This window comes from Carassius gibelio, chromosome B15 (assembly GCF_023724105.1).
Source record: "Carassius gibelio isolate Cgi1373 ecotype wild population from Czech Republic chromosome B15, carGib1.2-hapl.c, whole genome shotgun sequence".
NCBI classification, from domain to species: Eukaryota; Metazoa; Chordata; class Actinopteri; order Cypriniformes; family Cyprinidae; genus Carassius; species Carassius gibelio.
The window spans coordinates 23,588,733-23,609,444 of NC_068410.1; the positions used below are offsets into that span (position 1 = coordinate 23,588,733).

The 20,712-nt window shown below is 36.6% G+C and overlaps 1 protein-coding gene across 1 annotated transcript in view; it reads left to right on the forward strand.

Moving 5' to 3' along the window:
• The first annotated feature begins 2,594 nt into the window (after positions 1-2,594).
• zmp:0000001236 (mastermind-like protein 2) overlaps positions 2,595-20,712 on the forward strand; it is a 76,666-nt gene continuing 58,548 nt past the window's right edge. The window contains exons 1-2 of the mRNA XM_052577145.1: positions 2,595-2,883; positions 4,158-4,586. Coding sequence (XP_052433105.1) covers positions 4,185-4,586 — 402 coding nt within the window. The 5' untranslated portion in view covers positions 2,595-2,883; positions 4,158-4,184. The remainder of the gene's footprint in view (positions 2,884-4,157; positions 4,587-20,712) is intronic.

Consider the following 20,712-nt stretch of genomic DNA (forward strand, 5'->3'; position numbering starts at 1 on the left):
ACTGATAGCAAGGCAGTCTCAGTTGAGTTTCCACTTCTGAAGCCAGATTGGTTGTTGTTCAGGAGGTTTTCCTGTGTGTGAAAGACAGAGACTTGTTTTAACAAATTGTTCAAGTGTTTTTTCTGTGAAAGTAAGAAGGGAAATTGGCCTTTAGTTCTCTAAAAGAGATGGGTTGAGGTTGGGTTTCTTCAGTAGTGGGGTTATACGAACCTGTCTAAATGATGAGGGAAAAACACCAGAGTGATGGGATGTGTTAATGATGTGAGTGAATGCAGGTATAACTGCAGGAGAAATGGCTTGAAGGAGATTAAATAGAATTGGAACAAGCGGACATGTAGTAGGATGATTAGAAAGGATGAGTTTAGATACTTCTGCCTCTAAGAGTGGAGAGAAGGATGTGAGCAAGTGTATGTTGATTGGAAAAATGTGTTTGACAGTTTGTGGTGTGGAGAACTGTGCACTGATGGTTGTAATTTTATTAATGAAGAGTATGGCAAAGTCGTCATCTGTTAGAGTAGATGAAGGATGAATAGGACAAAGGAGAGAGGAAAATCTTTTAAGAACATGCAAGAGTGAGTAGAATTGTTAATTTTTTTTTTGTGTAGGTCACAAAACACTGGACTTTTGGTAATTCCTAGAATAGCAAAGTCCACTAAAGGAGGTAGAGCTTTTTCACATTTGGCTCCCAAACTCTGGAATAGCCTTCCTGATAATGTTTGGGGTTCAGACACACTCTCTCTGTTTTCTAAATTTTCTAAATTAAAACACATTTCTTTCGTCAAGCATTTGAATAATGCATCTCATAATTTATGACTGCAGTTGTATCTGATCAAATGTGCATTCTTATTCTTTAGCTTAGGTTAAACTAATTAATTTTACTTGGTTGGATCAGCAGCTACGCTAATGATGTCTCTGTTTGTTTCTCTGTTTTGCCACAGGAATTACACAAGCTCCAGTCTGGATCCAGAACACCTGAGAAGAGATGATGCTGACCCTCAGAGGACCCCAGATGATGCTAACCCAGAAACATACACATTCTTGTCATATGCACATAAATTGACAGTCACCACTTATAAGCTACTACTAAATATTGTAGAAACTTAATTTTCTGTAAAGTTGCTTTGCAATGATTTGAATTGTAAAAAGCACTATACAGATAAACTTTAATTTAATTGAAATTGAAAAGTATGTCCTTTTAGCAATGGAGACATTAGCAGAGAAGGAAGAAAGGAGTGATCGATATAGTACATTGAGATCAGCAGGATTTTGTGATTTGAGCCCTGAGCTTAGAACAATCAACAAATTAATCAATCATTCTATAAACCAATAAATTATACATGAAACAAATACAAGATATTTAAATTAAAAGTAAACTTTTGTTTGCTGATCTGCTTAATATTGTGAACGTGTAGGCCCTATGTAATTTTTTCTTTTCTTTCTTTTTTTTTCTTTTTATGAATTTGTATGTTTGTAGGCATTATTTGTTCATGCATAACTGGATTTCATTGATTTATTCCCTAAATAAATTTGTTAATTGACCTCAAAGACTTTATTAGTCTTGATTCATTGTCTTGACATTAAAGCTGTTGATATTTGTCATGTTTTTGCCCGAATAACACCATTTACATAAAATCTTGGAGCCACTGTGACGTCTTTTTGCATTTAAACATATTTGATATGGCCATGGCCAATCAGATCAAATGAGACAGGGATTTATTTTAACTGAGTGTGAATTCCAGTGCTATGTATGTTTTAATGCTCATTGCAAAGTAAGATGCAAGTAGCTAAATATTTATTGACAACAGTTTAACAAACCAACAGAGCCTATTTTTGTCAAATCTTGTTTTAGTTTTATATTAAATTTAAGTTTTATATTAAATTAAATTCATTTTTTGTTTTGTATTGATAAGATGGGCTATCCTATAGGTTTTCATTAAATTGTTTTTCAAGTTACGTGTTGGGGTTTAATAGGCTTAACTGATCCTTCATTACCTTTAACTACATGTATGATAATGATGAGTAAAAATAGAAAATAGACAGGTTTCCATTGTGGCAACTCACCAACATGAGTGTGGCATGCCCTGTTATTAGATGAACAACTGTAAAATTAATGTTATTATTGCAATAAGTTAACTAATGTTTGGCTCTTTTTAGTCAGGATTTGTCGTGCATATGTGGGGGAAAAAAGCTTCACTGTTTTATCATACTAGATACGTTTGAGAGTTCTGTTACCATGCAATCGTCACCTCTCTATTAACACTCATAACATTAAAGTGTCTTTGAAATCAAGGGGTTATTGTGTCACTGGCAGGTGACACAATGACACTAAGGACACAGATCCGTGTCACTAGATAAAATTGCTTATTTCTCTGGATTAAAACATTCTTTGAAATATTTGGGATGATGTTATTACACAAGTCATCAAAATATAAAACACTGTTCTAGTGGTTTTTGGATCTTTTGATAAAAAAAAATCTTACATATTGTGCCTTTAACAAGCCTTCACTCAAACTGGTTTAGGCTGTTTCTCGAGTTCAAACCCCGTATGTTGTCCAGCTGCAGTCATGTAATTCACCTCTGGCTCCACTAGAGCCTGCAATACAACAGCTCGGCAATCTCAGGACCGCTTTCCAGCACGAGGGAACGGCTCACACAATGAGAGTCTGTCTGTAGTCAGCCTGCGGTAAGCCAGCCTCTCCGGACTAACCCCGGACTGCTGACAATCCACCGCGCGGATAACGCCAGGCCGGGCGCGCTGCAACGACACTTCACTTTGTTTGGGAATCACCACAAGGAACCGTGAACAGCGTCTAAAATGACAAGGATGGGAAGTGCTCGTACACAGCCTGAACTCTCTGGAAGTTTGCGGATTTCTGCCTCCAAGTAAATGGATTATAATTACGTTTATTATTTGTCAGCTGACAGGAACGCTTGGTTTAGGGTATGACCGACTAATAACCGCGTGCATTAGGCGATCTTGCTTTTTTCCCCCTCTCTCTGCATGGCCTGTGTTCTGCCTTCTGATAGCACACCGTGGATTTGTTACACCTTGCATGGAGTTGAATGAGCGCACTCTGCGATTTTGGCAACCTGGCAAGCTGCAAGACACCCCAGTACACTGGAAAGTAATAACGCATAGTGTTGTAATAATGTTGCGATGTACTACTATTGTTGCAGCATAGGCACTCAGTTGAGGATCTGGAAAGCACATTTTAATTTCATAATGGATGCTACCGAACATACCTTTTGAGAACGGTCTGTAAAAGTAATAGAAACGTTCATAATTTCGCGTTCTTCCACTGAGTTTGTAGGTCACAAGTGTTTTTTTTTTTTTTTTTTTTTTTTAAACGCTTGCCAAAAATGTAATTTTGCTATAAGAACGTCAACATGTTTACGTAATGTAAAAATGACCATATTTAGCAAATCGTTTTATTAACGGTGCACTAAACTAAATAACAATGACACAGTTTTCTTTTTTTTTCACTCAACAGTGCACTAAACTCTTCTTTAATAACTTTTAAGCATCGTTTATTTTTGTACCGGGACGCACTTGTGAGGAAGACTCCAGGACTTTGTTACAGCATGTTTAAGTATCTATTCAAACAACGTTGAGCTAGGAACGCTTTCTCTTGTGCCAACTTGAATCAAACCCAAGCATTGTGTAGTGAAGTTAACTTGATGTTATATAAAACATTGCCTTGCTAACATTTTTGGATATAGCCTAAGCATCTGTGATCTATATCATTTTTCAAGATTTTGTCAAGGCAAGCATGTAATATTGATTTAGATGGTTTGTTGAATATACCCGATCAACTGCTAACAAAAGTTTAGCGAAAGAATAATCATTTGAAGAAAAACATGCTTGAGATGTCCATTGTTAGTAGAAGTGCACTCTCAGTTGTGCATTAACATCACTGATATGCACAGAAAATGATAATTGTAAAATATTTTTTATACAATTAAAAACATATTCTTATGACAGATGAGACATTTATCAGCTATGGTGTCTATATTATTTTTGGCTTTCCAGGTAATAAAAATTTGATTTATTCTGCGTTAAAATAAATGGGAAAAAGGGTAGTTTTGTTTTTATTGCCCCAAAAAAATTTAAAATAATAATAATAATTTCTCTGTTTTTCTTGGTGTGACCATTAAAGGGTTAACGGAGAGGGGAACTGAAGGTCATGGGAGAGGCGGCTCCGACCCAGGCCACCCCAAGTGGTTTTGCACCCATGTTGGGCGTCGGGATGGGAGGATCAGTCACACCAATCGCCACTTCAAGAGGATCAGCCGTTCCTCAGCTCCACAGTGCCATAGTGGAGCGCTTGCGTGCCAGAATAGAGCTGTGCCGGCGCCATCACTCCACCTGCGAGGACCGCTATGTGCGCGGTCAGGCGGAAAGTTCGGACCGGGAACACGAGAGCACACTCCATCTCTTAAACATCGTCCATCAGGGCCCTGGGAACAGGAAGACCAAGGGCAGTAGATCGGCCAATCAACAGCCTCCTCAATACAGCAGAGTAAACGGGGAACATAAAGCCCACAGCTCATCGGAGGCAGAATCCAAAATTTCTTCGCAAATAGCAGTAAGTTTTATGGGTTGTATTAACTACGCCCACATAATAAATCGTATAATCTGTCTAATGCACATGGGGACACATGTCAGACCAATTCCTCAGAGAATGACATCAACACACTGATATGAGGTGATTACTGTGGGTGTGTGAGGGAGAGATGGGGGCGTCTCTTTAATTAAAAAGGGCCCTGCAGGCAGCCACATGAGTCTTTAAAGGTCTTTTAAAAATATAGCAAAACAAAATATAACTTTAAAAGAGGTGGTGATTCAGTGAGATTTGATTTTTCAACAATGCAGATTGTTCATTATACACTACAGTCCCTCCATTTTCACTCATAAGTCACACTGGAAAATTATAGAATACATTGCACTAGATAAACTATCAAACCACATGGAATTTAATTTAAAGAAAGATAGAATACAGACATGTTTCAAGCAAAACATTTCACAAAAATAGGTTTGCATGTGCCACATACTGTAGTGTGATACTTTGCTATCTATTGATATTTATGATATTTATTTTTAAAGGAATAATTCACCCATACATTAAACTGTTTAAAAGAGTTTGTTTCTTCATCGGAACAGATTTGGAGAAATGTAGTGTTACATCACTTGTTCACTAATGGATGCTCTGCAGTGAATGGGTGCTGTCAGAATGAGAGTCCAAACAGCTGATAAAAACATCACAATCACCACACCACTCCATTCGATTAATCAAATTGATTAGCAAGCAGTTGACATCTTGTGAAGACAAAAGCTGCATGTTTGTAATAAACAAATACATCAATCTGACAATTTCAACTTCAATCCATTGCTGACGGCTAAAATTGATGTCCTTTATCCATAATATTGCTTTCTCCAGTGAAAAAGTATATTCACCTAAATCAGAAGAGAAATCATATCAATCAAGAGCACCGATAATAGTACAAAACAGTCTTTAACAAATATGTAGGTGGAGCAGGGGATGACTTTCGCTGGATTTTATGGATTATGGACTTCAATTTTGACTAGAAGTGACAGTTTTAAGGTAAAATGCCTTTATGATGGATTTGTTTCTTACAAACACACAGCTTTTGGCTTTTCTAGAAATTAGCTGATGGACTGGAGTGCTGTGGATTATTGTGATGTATTTATCAGCTGTTTGGACTCTCATTCTGACGGCACCCATTCACTGCAGAGCATCCATTAAAGAGACACTGATGCAATGCAACATTTCTCCAAATCTGATGAAGAAACAAACTCATCTAATCGGCTGATTTTCATTTTTGGGTGAACAATTGCTTTAATTGTTGCTTGAGCTTCCAAATATTTTATGGCACCATTTTAAACAAGTGAATGGATATTTTCTCATAATTATTGAAAGGATTTAGTAGTATTGAATAATAAAAAAAGTTTTGTACTGTAGCAGCAGCTTTTTTACAGAGGGAAACACTCGCAGTCAGCAGGTCAGTTGAGGTTTTAGAAGAACACATTTTGTAGGCATTTAGGTAAAAAGCATCTTATACAGGGAATAAAAGCAAAGAAGCACAATATATATAGTTTTGTCTAGTTTATCGTAGAGAGATTCTTGCAAAATGCTAAATCATAAGTAAGGCATCAGGATTTCCTGTCAGCTTTGCCAATTTGAAAGTGTACACCAATATCTATCCAACAAAACAAAAGCACAAGCCGAAATTGCTGGATGATGAAATCTCGCAAACATTGTGTGAATGGCCTTGTGTTTTGTTCCATACCATGGATTGTCATGCTCTATTATCAAAGGTTTGATAAATTGCTCTCAAAGCACCTACTTGAATGATTGCTTTCCCATAAAGCCATTTGAAGCGTGCAGTCTGCGTTTAAATGTTTAGAGCTATTCAATACATGTCCTGGTTTTGTTTACTCCGATTACAACAGGCCTTGAAAACACAATTGTCAGAGGACTGCCCAGTAATTAAGTGTTATGGGCTTATGGTTGAATTAGTTTTTTCAGAGTTATGACCAACTTGGGAACACAGCGGGATGGTGGAATATCCTCTCACGGAAGAGAAGGTGGGATATTATGAATGCTATGTTTGCTTATCCAAAGAGACCAGCCTCACTTAAGCCCACTTCATGTCAATTGAACAATGTTTAGTCATTAGGGGTGTAACGGTTCACAAAATTCACGGTTCGGTTCGATACGATACACTGATGTCACGGTTCGGTTCGGTTCGGTTCGGTACGTTTTAGATACAGCAAAATGTAAAAACATCTCAACTTTTCAGAATGCTGCAAGCGCACCGCGGGTCATGTGACAAGAACTAACCAATCAGCTTCATCCTTTCCCGTAACAACGTTGAGAGCTCAGCCAAGATGAAGGAACAGCTGTTCACAGTTTTATATGGATTGCAATTTTGAAATAAATTTAGTAGCAGAGCTACTGCAAGCGATTTTTAGAGCTTGCAAATCCATTTATCATTCGCTGAAATTTCCGCGTCTCATGGAGAGAGCACGTCATTGTTGCTTAGCAAAGACAGACGCCTCATGAGCGCTTCTGCCCGAGCGCTTTGGAAAGGAGGAGAAAGACGCGCTTAGCGTTTTCCATGCGTTTTTAGGCACGATATGTGAACGGCCCCTAAGGCGCTCGCTCACTCAGCACGCGCTGAAGGCTCGTTGCAAAATGTCTAATGCATTTAACAGACCAGAAATATAAGATCCTAAAATAACCAACAGGTCTGGTGTGGGTGCACTTTGGATTCCCTGTAAGCTATAGTGTCTAAATGCTGCAGGGATAGTTTGTTGCGTGCTTGTTTCTCATTTTTTTCGTCTTTTCCCAGATACTGACACAATAAGGTGATGTCAGCGTAAATGAGTTGACATGTTTCAAGTATTCCCGCTGGTGTTTTTTTTTTTTTTTTTTTTTGTAATCCCGCTGGTGTACCCTGTCATGTTGCAGATGCGACATACCGTTGTTTTTTTATCCACCACTCTCTTGCCATCACCATTATAGCTTAAAGGGAATCCAAAGTGCACCCAAACACCAGACCTGTTGGTTACTGGAGGATCTTCTTTTTTCTGGTATGTTAAACACATTGGCCATTTTGCAACGAGCCTTCAGCGCGTACTGAGTGAGCGAGCGCCTGACTGAGTAGTACCCTAACATAAACATATAAGTTGGTGTTTTTTTCTTCTTCGGGAGTGTCAGGGGCGTTGCCTGTTACGTCGTTTGGGTTATTGGGCTACCTTGTTGAACGCATATCATTATATTTCTCTTTTTTTTTTTTTTTTTTTTTATATAATGAATTAGTCCAACGAACCGTTCGGTATACATAATGCGTACCGCGTACCGAACCGAAAGCGTCGTACCGAACGGTTCAATACGAATACGCGTATCGTTACACCCCTATTAGTCATAGTCTTTAATTATAAACTGTTCATTCAATACTTCACAATTAAAGTGCATTAAAATGCATTGTATTAAATGTGCACTTTTCTTTTAGTTTACTTCAAATCAAGAGTCTTAAAAAAAAGAAAACACTGTACTTGCAGATATTAATATTAATAAAATAAAATGCCACTTAAGTGCACTTAAAAAGAGACACTTTCATGAAAATCTTTCCCAACACATTTAAATGCACATTTTAAAAAGTAATAATATAAAATTCAAAGTTTTACTTTGTAATCTTAAATAATTTTTAAAGGTGTTATAGGGTGCTCTTTTAAAGATAATTATTTGGTGTAACAGAATACGTTGACATGGCAAAAAAAAAACAAAAAAAACATTTTTGTAGGTCCTCAATGCCCCTCCTCTCTCAAACATGTCATTTTCTGTGAAGTCCCTGCTTCTGACAAGCACAGTCTGCTCTGATTGGCCAACTGACCCAGTGCATTGTGATTGGCCGAACCGCAAGCACTCTTCGGAAATGTAACCGGACAGTTATTAATGTCCTTAGTTTTACTATTAGTTCAAACCAAAGAGGGGAACAGAGTCAAGCTCGTATGTGTTTGCAGTACACAAGCCACGTACAGTGCAGTACACACGCACACAATGTGCAAAACTAGGCATTTAAACAGTCAATATCAAATACTTAAACTAATAACAAAACATACTTCCAGTAGCTGATTCGGAAGCATCAGATTGTCATAGGAAAGTCAGAATGACCTCCTCTCCTAGGTTCATGAAACGGTCGTTCCTAAATACATTGCTGTCCTGTTGTAAATAATCTTAAAGATTTCTACTTTCAGAAGGCCAAATAAAGTGCGTTTCTTTCTCTTACGTATACAGCATCTCCCTGAAATGACTGCTTCAACACTAACTGTGTTCCTGATACCTCACCATCTTTCTTTTTTTATTTATTTATTTCCACCTCATGATGTAGACGTGTGGGAGCGTGTTTAAACCAGGCGTTTTAGGGGGATGTGGAAAAATGAATATCTCTTTGGTTTTGAGACTTTAGTCTTTGAAACTTCAGGGATCTTATGTATGCACAATCAGCTTGTAACACTCCAAAGAGAAAGGAAAACTTGAAATCGTATCAGTTGACCCCTTTAATAATCTTTTGTCATGTTTTCAAGAATGACTTATTTTGATGTGTTAACTAACATACTGATGCCACTAAAGCACTTAATTTCAACTGTAGTGTTTTATTCAACATTATATTTGTATTCTACTAAATTGCAAATTCATCACTACAAATGTGACACATTTGGCAGTAAACTTTATTACATACTGTTTAAAGATGCACTTAAGTCCTACTTGAATAAAAAGCACTCACTTTAGCTAATTGAATTTAATATGAATTTAAACAATTTATTTGAATTTAAATGCAGGTAAGTCTCTGGAAACATTCAGTTCTATTTGCAGTAAAGTATATTCTTTTAAAGTAATATTTCTATATTGAGTACCCTTTTAAAAAGTATACTAAAGTGTACTTTGTTTTAACTAGAGAAACTAAACAAATTTAAAGCAACAGTTCACCCAGAAGTGAAAATGCTGTAATCTTTTTCTGAAATCCATCTTGTTCCAAACCTGATTGACTTTCTTTCATGAAACACATGGATTTACTTTTGTGTGTTGACTGTGACTGAATTTTGGGCAAAAACATTTGAAAACTCTTCAAAATATCTTATGTGTTTCACTCAAGTAATATGTGAGTTTTGAAAAATAAAGGTGCTTCACAGCGATTCAGTCAAAGGTTCTTTAAAGAACCATCTCTTTCTTACCTTTAATATGAAGAACCTTCTTTCACCAGAATCAGAAAGGTTCTTCAGATTTTAAAGGTTCTTTATGCAACCATTTAGACAAAAAGGTTCGTCTCTGGCATCGTGAAGCACCTTTATTTTTAAGAGTGTATGGTGAGTTTAAAGATAGAATTTAAATTTTTTTTCTGAACTGTGCCAAAGTCCCTTATTGGAATGATCAAGCATTTAAACCATTTTTCAAACATGTAACTACATAATTGGACATAATCAAGCATGACAGGCAGGCATTACAAATAATAGGTGGAAGAAGGAAATGTCGAAGTGTTTCCTGGTGTTTCTATAGTGGAAGCTGAAGGTGGCCCAGGCTTCGATTCATTTCACCTGAATGTGGAACAATAAGTCAGGCTCCTCGGAGGCCACTTTAAGCCCAACAAATCTATCCGTGCCTTACTTGGGGAATATTAATGGGTCCCTGGACCGTTTGTCCCATGGTCAATGTTCATGTTGACATGAAAATGAATTAGTCCTACATGAGCACACTCACAATTTGGCAGAAAGCCTAAGCAATTGGATTGAAAGTCAAGGACAGATGCACATTTTTGACTGTCAGCATAAAGTGTGGTCCAGTTTGTAGTTTATAATGGCCAACAACTGTCCACTTTGACAGGACGTGTTTTCTGTAAAATCAGCAATCATAGTTTGTTTTGTGTTTGAGTTAATTTTGTGAAACTCTTGTGTCTTTTAAACATTTAATTCCAGTAATCTGGCAATCGCCAGCCAAGCCAATGGGACAATTCTCAACAGCACTAATTTTATCATCCTGATACTTAAAAAAATTACATTGTTTCCAGATGAACTGGTGCATTCTGTCTTTATTAAAATTGTGACATTTTTTTGTGCGCACTATGCACCCGGCAGCCAGCAAACAGATTGTGGGTGATCTCTTGGTGGGCCGTCTGAGGATAAGTCTGAGGATTTTTCAGGATAGAGGGCTTGTTGATCATTTTAATCTGAGTTATGTGCAACAACAAATGCATTACACACATTAAATGTGACCTATAAAAGAAGATAAAAATGTACAAGTGGAAGGTTGAGGCATAAACAGAAGAGAACTTCAGGAAACTTGAGTAGGATTGCTCATGCTGCTTAAATCAAAAGCATTCCCTCCTCATCCGCGCTGGCTCTCCTAGCGGTTTCTTTGTAAGGTGCGCCTTGTGTATACCTCATGTTTTATTCACAGTGTGACACATGACTGGGGCTTTGAAGAGTGCTGAAACCATTCACCATATACATCCCTACCTCCATTTGCACAACATAGTGGCTTCGGGCAGAAATCGCCCCCTCACCGTCTATAGCAGCCTATGTAGTTACCCAAATTCTGAGTTTTTGTTTTTATTTTTATTAAAGTTAAAAGAGGGAAATGTTGAAACTGAAAGCACTTTCTACGCATTCTGTACAAGTTGAAAACGTGCTCTGAAATGCACTCCTGTGTCACAAAGCTTCAGGGCTGTATTAAAAGTGTGGTAAAGCGGTTATTGTGCTTGATTGATGTCTCAAACTTTTAAAATTTCTTGCTTATCTTGTCGTTTAAAAAAGGCAGAAAACATGAAGATGTAGAGTGTTAATACTTTTGAACTCAGCACATTGACATTGCTACATTACTTTCCCTGTTCATGCATGCATGTTACATAGTAGTTTGCTTTGACTGTTTCGCTCTTTGGAGTTGTCATTATGAGAACCGTGTGTCCTCTGCTGAGGGAAACATACAGAAAAAAATAATAATAATCACCTTCATGACGGTTGATCAAACGTAGGACTATATATATATATATATATATATATATATATATATATATATATATATATATATATATATATATATATATATATATATATATATATATATATATATATAATATTAGGGGTGTGCGGTATGCTCCAGCACACATTCAATCAGTTACAGTTCTGGTGCCTCCATCTCAATCTCAATATACTTTACTGTACAACACGATAAACATCAGTGTTAATCTCACGGATGCTAAGCTGTAATGCTCAGACAACTTGCAAAATAGTAAAAACCAACATGACAAAGAATCGTGATAAAACTGTGATTTTATAAAAATTAAAAATAAAAATAAAAAATGATATTATATTTTTGCCATATGGCCCACACCTTATATACCCATATATATGTATGTATGTATGTATATATATATATATATATATATATATATATATATATATATATATGTAATGGTGGTTGAGTAGAAGTCAACATGACATCACTAATGAAAACACCTAGCGCCCAGCTATGCCATATGAAACCAGCTATGGTGCTCTCCACATGGCCATTGCTTGTATAACACCTATTTTTTTTAATCATTTGTTTTCTCTTTGGGTCATTATATTTCTCTCAGATTCTGCTTGTTCTAAATAAAATGCAGATAAAGTAGCACATTAAAATGTACTAAATACATTAGTGAGAGCGACTGCGTGTGTGAATGAATTCTACCTTGCAGCATCTCTCTTCTAGTGAAGCTGTGGGATCTAGTTAAGAAATATATGCTTGAACTTTTCAGTTTCTAAGCTATTTTAGTGAGAAATCACAGAACCGTGTTTACACACTTCCGCGCTGTATGATTCTGTTCTCGCAATCTGTGCGTGATGTATGAGCTACTGTTGTCTATGTTTGTGCGTTACAGTGCAGCAGTGCATTAGATTAGAACGGCGATTAACTCTACCTGTACAACAAGCTGTTTAAAACATGCATTCTTCTCCTGTTCTTAATAACCTGACGAACTTTAAATCTGAAGAACTGCGCGCTTCCATTACCAATATAGCCCTGCAGACTGAAAAAAACTTTCAGTATAAGAATCCCACCTTAGAAAAGAAGATCTCATATACATAATTACATTTACAAATAATAGTCAAATGTATGCAAAAACAAATTAGATTAATCAGAATAAAGTCTTGAATGTTAAATGGATCCAATCCATGTCCATTTAAAATTATTTGATGCAGCAGTAAAACTGCTAGTATAATTTAATGCAGGTGTTTTTGAACTTAGCTGATTTAAAACATGATCAAAATACTATTTATTTTGATGCCAACAGTTCAAAAAAGAGAGGAAGTGACAAATATCGGTATCTGAATAGGCGAATAAGTGTATCAGCCAAAAAAATCCTATCGGTGAATCCCTAATAATTATTATTATTATCATTATTTGTTGCAGTTGCTACATTTTCCTGCAGGAATGCAGGGTGGGGAAGAGCTGTGTTGACTTTTTCTTTGCACCAAACAGTGGTTGTGAATTGTGAGACACATTAAGGCTTCGTGTGATTTCCCTAGCACAGAGAAAGCACACAGATCACTCTGATGTCTGTCAGGTTTTTCTTGCCCAACTAAAAAGAACAGAGCAGAATAAGGAGGTGAAGCGTCAGAGGGGGTGGTTCACTAGATCTTTCGACAAGTCTTATGCTCTGTTGAACTCGCCTGAAATCCAACCCTTGTGGGAAACTGCATCCTCAGGTGTGTATGCAAGGACCCTGAGTGGACGATTAAAATCTTTGACACCTTCCTGCAAAAACAACCCACGAAACCCCCCAGTCCACAATATATGACTTTGTGAATGTTCAGTTCCACATACAGTATGTGGGAGTCGCATAAATGAGCAATATGAATCAAATATTCACACTCCCTTGTGTTATGTTACCCTTTCACTTTCTATCATTACATAATTTCACTGTAAACAACATTAGATTAGCCACGATATCAAGGTTTTGTCATGCTCTAAACATTAGCATCTGCCTTTAATGAAACAACTGACAAATGGGAAAAAGGTTCTCCCTGAGAGGGTTCGATCCATTTGAGCTTCACAGATATAGTTAGTGATTGTAATCGGTTTTCACGCACAACCGCTGTAAAAATTACAAAGCAAATTATATTGTTACATCCATCTCTAATTTCTGAGATGAAAAGATTAAATAACAGCATGGTGTTAACAGTGTTAAATTTAGCATTAGGGATGCATTGACCAATACAAATAAGCTGATAATTATTTCACTGTGGTAAAATGATCAATGACCAATATAAAAATTATATGTAATTCTATCATGACAACTCCTGGAAAATTTTAGCTTGGTAATGGATGACGATGTTAACGTATTTGGTCTTGGGAAAATGGATCTGCTACGCTGCTGCTGCTGTTGGTTATTGCTGTAGTAGTAATAGGGACAAATATTTGATGCTATGATTCCTAAATAAAGGGAGAACTGACCATTGTAGATGAGAACGATTGTCAACCTGTGGTGTTTCGTTCTGTGTGTAGCACCTACTGCTCTGCATGTCCTACAGGTACCTGATCATTTTAGTCAAGTTGTGGACACATTTCAGTGCAAAACTGTTTTGTAATGGTTTTGCAAAGAGGATTTTATAGAAATATTATGCCCCTTAAAAAAATTATTCCAAGGGCCAGCAAGGACAGTCTTAAAATAACCTATGATTGATATAATATGATTAACATTATGTTCTGGAATAAACTACGTTTATGTTTGAGACAGCTAACCCAGCTCATCTGAAAGTTCCCAAATTATAAGTGACAGTAGGGGTGTCTTGGGCATAGGAGCATGATTGGATTTGAAAAACTTCAAACACACCCCACTTTCCCGAGGGGTCAGCGTCCGGCCCAGAAAATGAGAAAGTGGGCTCCTGATGTCAGCGCTGAACCCCTGGGTGGAATGCCGGGTCAGATCAGGGGCTCTCCGGCAGATCAGAGATCAGCCCTGTTTACATTTCAGCTCGGGATATTTCTATCAGGCTGGCCAAACTGCTCCGCGTTCCCAGGCTCCTCGTTCACAGTCCTGAAAAGCAGCACAAGCCCTCTTTATGTCTCTTTTCCCTCCGTGCTCTTGTCTCTCCCTCCTGCTTCTCTCTCTCTCTCTCTCCTTCTCTGCCTTCAGGGTCAATGTCAAAGTACAGCTTCAGCAGAGACTGGGAGGTGAAAAAACCTTCTTCCTTATATTCAGTATATTGTAGCTAACGCAGTGAGGACAAACTCAGAAGAGGAAGGATGTTGGGAGCACTACTACTGTAGATGATATAATTAAAAAAACATTTTCTTCTTTTCCTAAAGTTTACCCTCTTGTCGTTCCAAATCTGTATGAAACACAAAATATGCTTCGATGAATGTTGATAACCTTATAGATTTTTGATTGCTTGTAGTAAAATGTCTATGGAGATGCTAATCTTGTGTGTAAAATTAAATCCTACAGTGGCATTAAAGGTATAGTTCATCCCTTTAATTTACCTGAGTGTGGAATGAATGTGAATGTTAATAACCCCTTGTGTAACGAAAAAGAAGAATGCCTGAGCTGCTCCTTTCCATACAGTGAAAGTGGATGAGAGCAGGGACTGTCAAGCACCATAAAAGTATCGTAAAAGGTCTTTCTGCGATTGCATGATGTCATGTTCGAAAATGTGCAGACCTGAGATTGCTCAGAAAGGTCAATTTAAGGTCATGCTTGTTTGTCGTCTCTGAATTTTATGCACTGTGGCCTTAGAATAACCTTTTGACAAAGATGCAACGTTGTTTTTGCATGAAGTTCTTATCTTTTGACTTGCTGCCAAAAACATTTGGGATTTCACAAGTGTTGTTTATTTGATATGTTGTTTGCATCTAGTTAGAATTTTTTATTTATTTTTTCCCCACTGTATTGCCCCTATCTAAACTCAGGTTATTGCTGCCAGAAGTGTGTAGTGCAAAGCATTTTTTTTTTTGCATCTCCACATTGATTCTCATATTCACAGAAGTCTAAAATATGAAATGTGACACTGACAGCATTTTCTCTGTCTCTTGAGAATGACATGCTGACTAAAGAATGCTTGCTGTAGCATTTCTGACACCGCTTTGGCACTCGTCTCTGCTGATAACCTCTGGATACTTTGTGGGAATAAATTAGAGAATTCATTTCAAAGTCATTACAAGAAAATTGTGATCACATTGAGACAAACCAAACTTGCCATGTTTAGACAAATCTGCTGTGAACCATGTAACTTTCCATCTTTACAAAGTATACAGCTGAGCTCTAACATGACATGGATCTCTTGTTCGTGAGCTCTGTAGGGCTTCGTTAGTGTTTACTAAGACAGGCAAACTACTAACCCCAAACTAATTTTCTCACTTTTTTATAAGCCACCCTGCCTTGTTTGGGGTACAAACATGAATGATACCTCAAAGTGTGCATCTTGTTCAGGAGATGTGTGTGGTCATGAGAAATGTTAGCCAGAAAACCCTAGCAATTGCATAGCACTGCACTATAAATCATTCCGAGCATCTATAAAAGCAACATCCTGGCAAACACCCAAAAAATAGACAAGCAGCACATTTGTGTCTCCATGCTGAAAATGGGGAGTGACAAATAAGGGGTTCATTTCAACAGATTTTTTAATATATATTATAATGTGCATAATCATACAGTAATTTATTATGATTCACTGGCCATGTATAAAGTTTGATATTTGAACTGCATTCAAATAAAGGATCAGATGACTAGATAATGTAAAAGTCATTGGAGTTGCACAACATATTTCCTGTCTTCGACAGGATGTTCAAACCACAATCATTTAAGCACCACTTGCCACATTGCCAATAAGAATGTCCTCATTTTAAAATGAGGATTTATATGAAAGAATATGTGAACTTCAGGCACATTTGCTGGAAATGAAACAATTGTGGTGAATAAGTCACATTTTATGCTATGAAATGTGAATAAAAAAAGATAAATTATTATTTTAATTTATTTAAAATAAAATGTTGCATAAGATTTGCATGAAAGCCTTTATCATTTTCAGTGAATTTTCTAGTTAAATTCTTATAACTTTTGATTTACAGTACAATTGATGTAGAACAACTTTTAAGTACCATTTAAATAAGTACAATTATTTGAATACATTTAAATCATTTATTTAAAAAAAAAATTAAATAAGTAAAATTATTTTAATAATTTTGTTTAAATAAAAGTTAAATATTAGTTTGGGCGTGTCATTAATTGGAATGAGATGTTGGGGGTGGAATAGCTGTTTAATAAAAAAAAAAAAGAGTCAAAATTCAAAACCAACAAAAACACATTGTAAATAGCGAGAGAGTGGAGTACGTGTAGACTCAGGACTGGTGTTTGTGTTTGACCCTTGACCCTGGAGCCATCAGTGTCCCTCACACAGACATAGTAGGTCAGCTGTCTGTCATATACTGTACAACACCGCATGTATCCACAACAGTGTTGACTCAGCGCTAAAGTTACTGTCTCATTATTTACATGTGCTTTTAAATGTTTCATTCGCGTGCTGGTCTGACCTCTGCTTTTTCTGAGCACCACATACACCTGCAGCTCGCGAGCTAAAACCTGTCAAATAGTGTCTGATTATTGATTCAAGTTATCTTTTGCGCTAATACTGTCAAAACACACAAGGTTTACATGCAGGCTCAAGTTGGTTATGTCTAAAATGAAAGTAAAAAGATGAGAGAAAAACTTATACGTGCCTGTTAAACATGCAGCCTACTGTCATCACGGTCAGGGGATAGATCAACCTAAAATTTTTGCCATTATTTACTCAGTGTCTTGTTGTCCCAAACCTGTATTAATTTCTTTCTTGTGCTGAACAGAAAAAAAGATATTTTGAAGAATGTGGGTAACCAAACAGTTTCTGGTCCACATTTGATGGTAGAAAAAAATACTCTGGAAGTCACTGTGCACCAGCAACTGTTTGGTTTTCCACGTTCTTCAAAATATCCTTTATGTTCAGAAGAAGAAAGAAACTCATTCAGGTTTAAAACCACTTTTCAGTGAGTAAATGATGGTATAACAATAAAACTGACAGAATTTTATTTTTGGGTGACTTGTTCCTTTAACATTAATAAAACAACAAAACACAAAGTGAAAAACCACTCACTGCTCTTGACTGAAGACATTTAACACAGCTGCTTTAGGAATCAGTTTATATATTATATTCAATTTCTTGAATGCTCCTGCTAAATACACCTATTGTACATGAAAATAAAGCAGTGTTTGTTTTATTTGTATTTTATGTGTAGTTGTAATGTCTTTGTCATTCTTTTATCTTTGTTATTAAAAAGAACAAAGATTTTTATCTTCACCCTCTTTGTCCTAAATATCTGCGATTCTTTTTCTTTTGTTACCTTGAAAGGCTTTGTCTTTATAATAGGGAAATTAGTTTGGCTATAATGCTCAGACAACTTGCAAAATAGTAAAACCAACATGACAAAGAAGTGGAATAAAATCGTGAATCGTGATATTTAAAAAAATATATATCTATATATGTTTTTTCATATCACCCACCGCTAGCATCTACCAATAACAGTACTAGAGACAATATACTGTGACATAATAGTTGTAATACCATAGTGTTTGGATATGTAGGATGATAATTATTTGAGGAATCTTGGTGTAGCATGTAAATACCTTGATGTCACCACCAGTGTAAAGTGTTGTAAGGGTGTACTCTTCCCATCCAGCACTCATGACTCTGTATTTATAACCTGTCCAGGTACATTGAGTACATTGAGTCTGTGTCTGTGCTGTTCTGAGATCAGAGTACACCGTGATAAACGAGTGTGTTCTGCCCTGGGCCTCTTCGTCTGGAGCGCCGTGTCAGTTTGACTTGTTGACTCAACAAAAAGAAGAACTGGTTCTATCTAGTATTTGTCAGGCCTCTTAAATATCTGAGGAGGTGGTTGTGTTAGTCTCTCCGTGAGGCTAAATGAATCGTAAAGCTTGTTAAACTTTCAAACTCCTGTATCCGCTGCTCTAACGGTAAATAACTGCAATGCTACATTCCACTCATAGTGATTGTACAGACTCGTGTGTGTGTGTGAGAGAGAGAATTGAGTGAAAAGGGAACATTCCTCTCTCACTCCCACTCTCTCGTCCTCCCCCGCTGCCACTCCACCCCCCGCTTCCTTCCTGTTCTTATTTTAGCATCTATTGGATGTTTTTCCCACATCCGGCAACAAAGAGAAGCTTGTGCCATATACCAACAGCATGTTCACACATGGCAAGTATTCGAGGTCACGATCAAATATTTTCATAAAATTGCTGAAGGTTTCTTTAGTCTGTCTGTAGGTCTCTCACTCTCTGCATGTGATGGATGATGGATCATTTCGGCTTGCAGAAGCCTGGAATAAGGGAAAATTATCTTCCCCCTTAAATTATATTTTTTTAGTAATACATTTTGTTTTATATGAAACAAGAAATTAGGCATTTACTGAACATTTATTAAAATATTACAGTAATTGTGATAAGTTTGGACACATTATAATTTTTAAATGTTTTGAAAGTCTCTTCTGCTCACCAAGATTCAGTAATTTATTAAAAAATACAGTAAAACCACTAAAATGTAAATAGTATCACGGTTTAAAATCTATTTTTTTTTAAATGCAATGTATTCCTGTGATCAAAGCTGAATTGTCAGCATCATTACTCCAGTCATGAGTGTGACATGAGCCTTTAGAAATCATTCTAATTAGAGATGCATCGATTGCAATTTTATTGGCCGATACCAATTTCCGTTTTTTTTTGTAAGTTTGATTTGCCTATACAGATTTTTGGTGATTCCAATTTTCTTTCTAAGAACAATAATTGACCGCACATAATCAAACAAAAATGTACTTTTCTTCAAAGCAAAATTTTATTTTCATAATAAAAGATTTCCCAAGCTACAGGATCTTCTCTCACTTAAACAACTCTACGAAAATAAAAGTGCTCTGTGACTGGAAGGAAGTAGAAATAACAATGAATTGAACATTAGTTGCTTTTTAAGACAAAACAACTTGACCTTGACTCTTTTTTTTTTTAATTGTCATACAAAAGTCAAAAGATCCTATGAATGAACAAAACTGAAGTCTTTAATACTCTTACAATTAATAATAGTGATGTAAGTGGGTGTAATACATTTTGTCAGCATATGTATAGGCAGAATGATACTTGAGCATTGATGGCAAGTGGTTCCCCCATGGTTTATTTTAGCATTACAAGTTTCTTGAAAATTAAACTTGATGTCTTCTTCACTCACAGTAAAAAACTTCCACGCCAATGACATGTTTGCATGAGGCAGTTGTGATGTCAACGTTGCGGGTGCGCTCACACCCGCATGTAGATAGATCGGCTCAAAATCAGAAAGATTTGAAATTTTGGCCGATTCCGATCCCTGGCCGATCGATCGGTGCATCTCTAATTCTAATAGGATGATTTGCTGTTCAGCGAACATTTATTATTATTATCAAATGATGAAAACAGCTGTGCTGCTTCATATTTATGCAGAAACCATAAACTACAATTCAAATGTGTGTGTGTATATATATATATATATATATATATATATATATATATATATATATATATATATATATATATATATATATATATATATATATATATATATATCAGCATTGGTGAGAAGAAGTAACTTCTGTCAAAACATTACTTTTTTCAATTTTTTTGACAAGCACCGTATGTGTCACGAAACCGCAGGAGCACAGGAACGAGGAGACAAGGAATTCTTCAATTTACAGCCTTTATTAACTCGATCGCTGGAAACACAGGGAATGTAGGAAACACTGAGCACACAGAATGACGTATAACAGCAGAGGCCAAACACAGGGTTTAAAAGCACAGTAACCTATGAGACACACCTGGGATCAAACTGATAAATAGGGATAGGAACAGGAAAAACCAAATAAGGACATAAGCCGCTTCCTTTCAGTTTTTGCGCTGTTTTGTTATCGACAGAGTATATGCATTAAAAAAACTTTGCGAAACTTGCGGTGTCCAGTCTGTTTCCATCCAACTGGCCTTTTACCGATAAAATGTTGTGCGTGATGTCATCCCTAAAATAACGAACTGTCGCATAAGTTTTGGTGTATCGAAAAAAAAAAAATGCCCTTGAGCTATTTCCATACA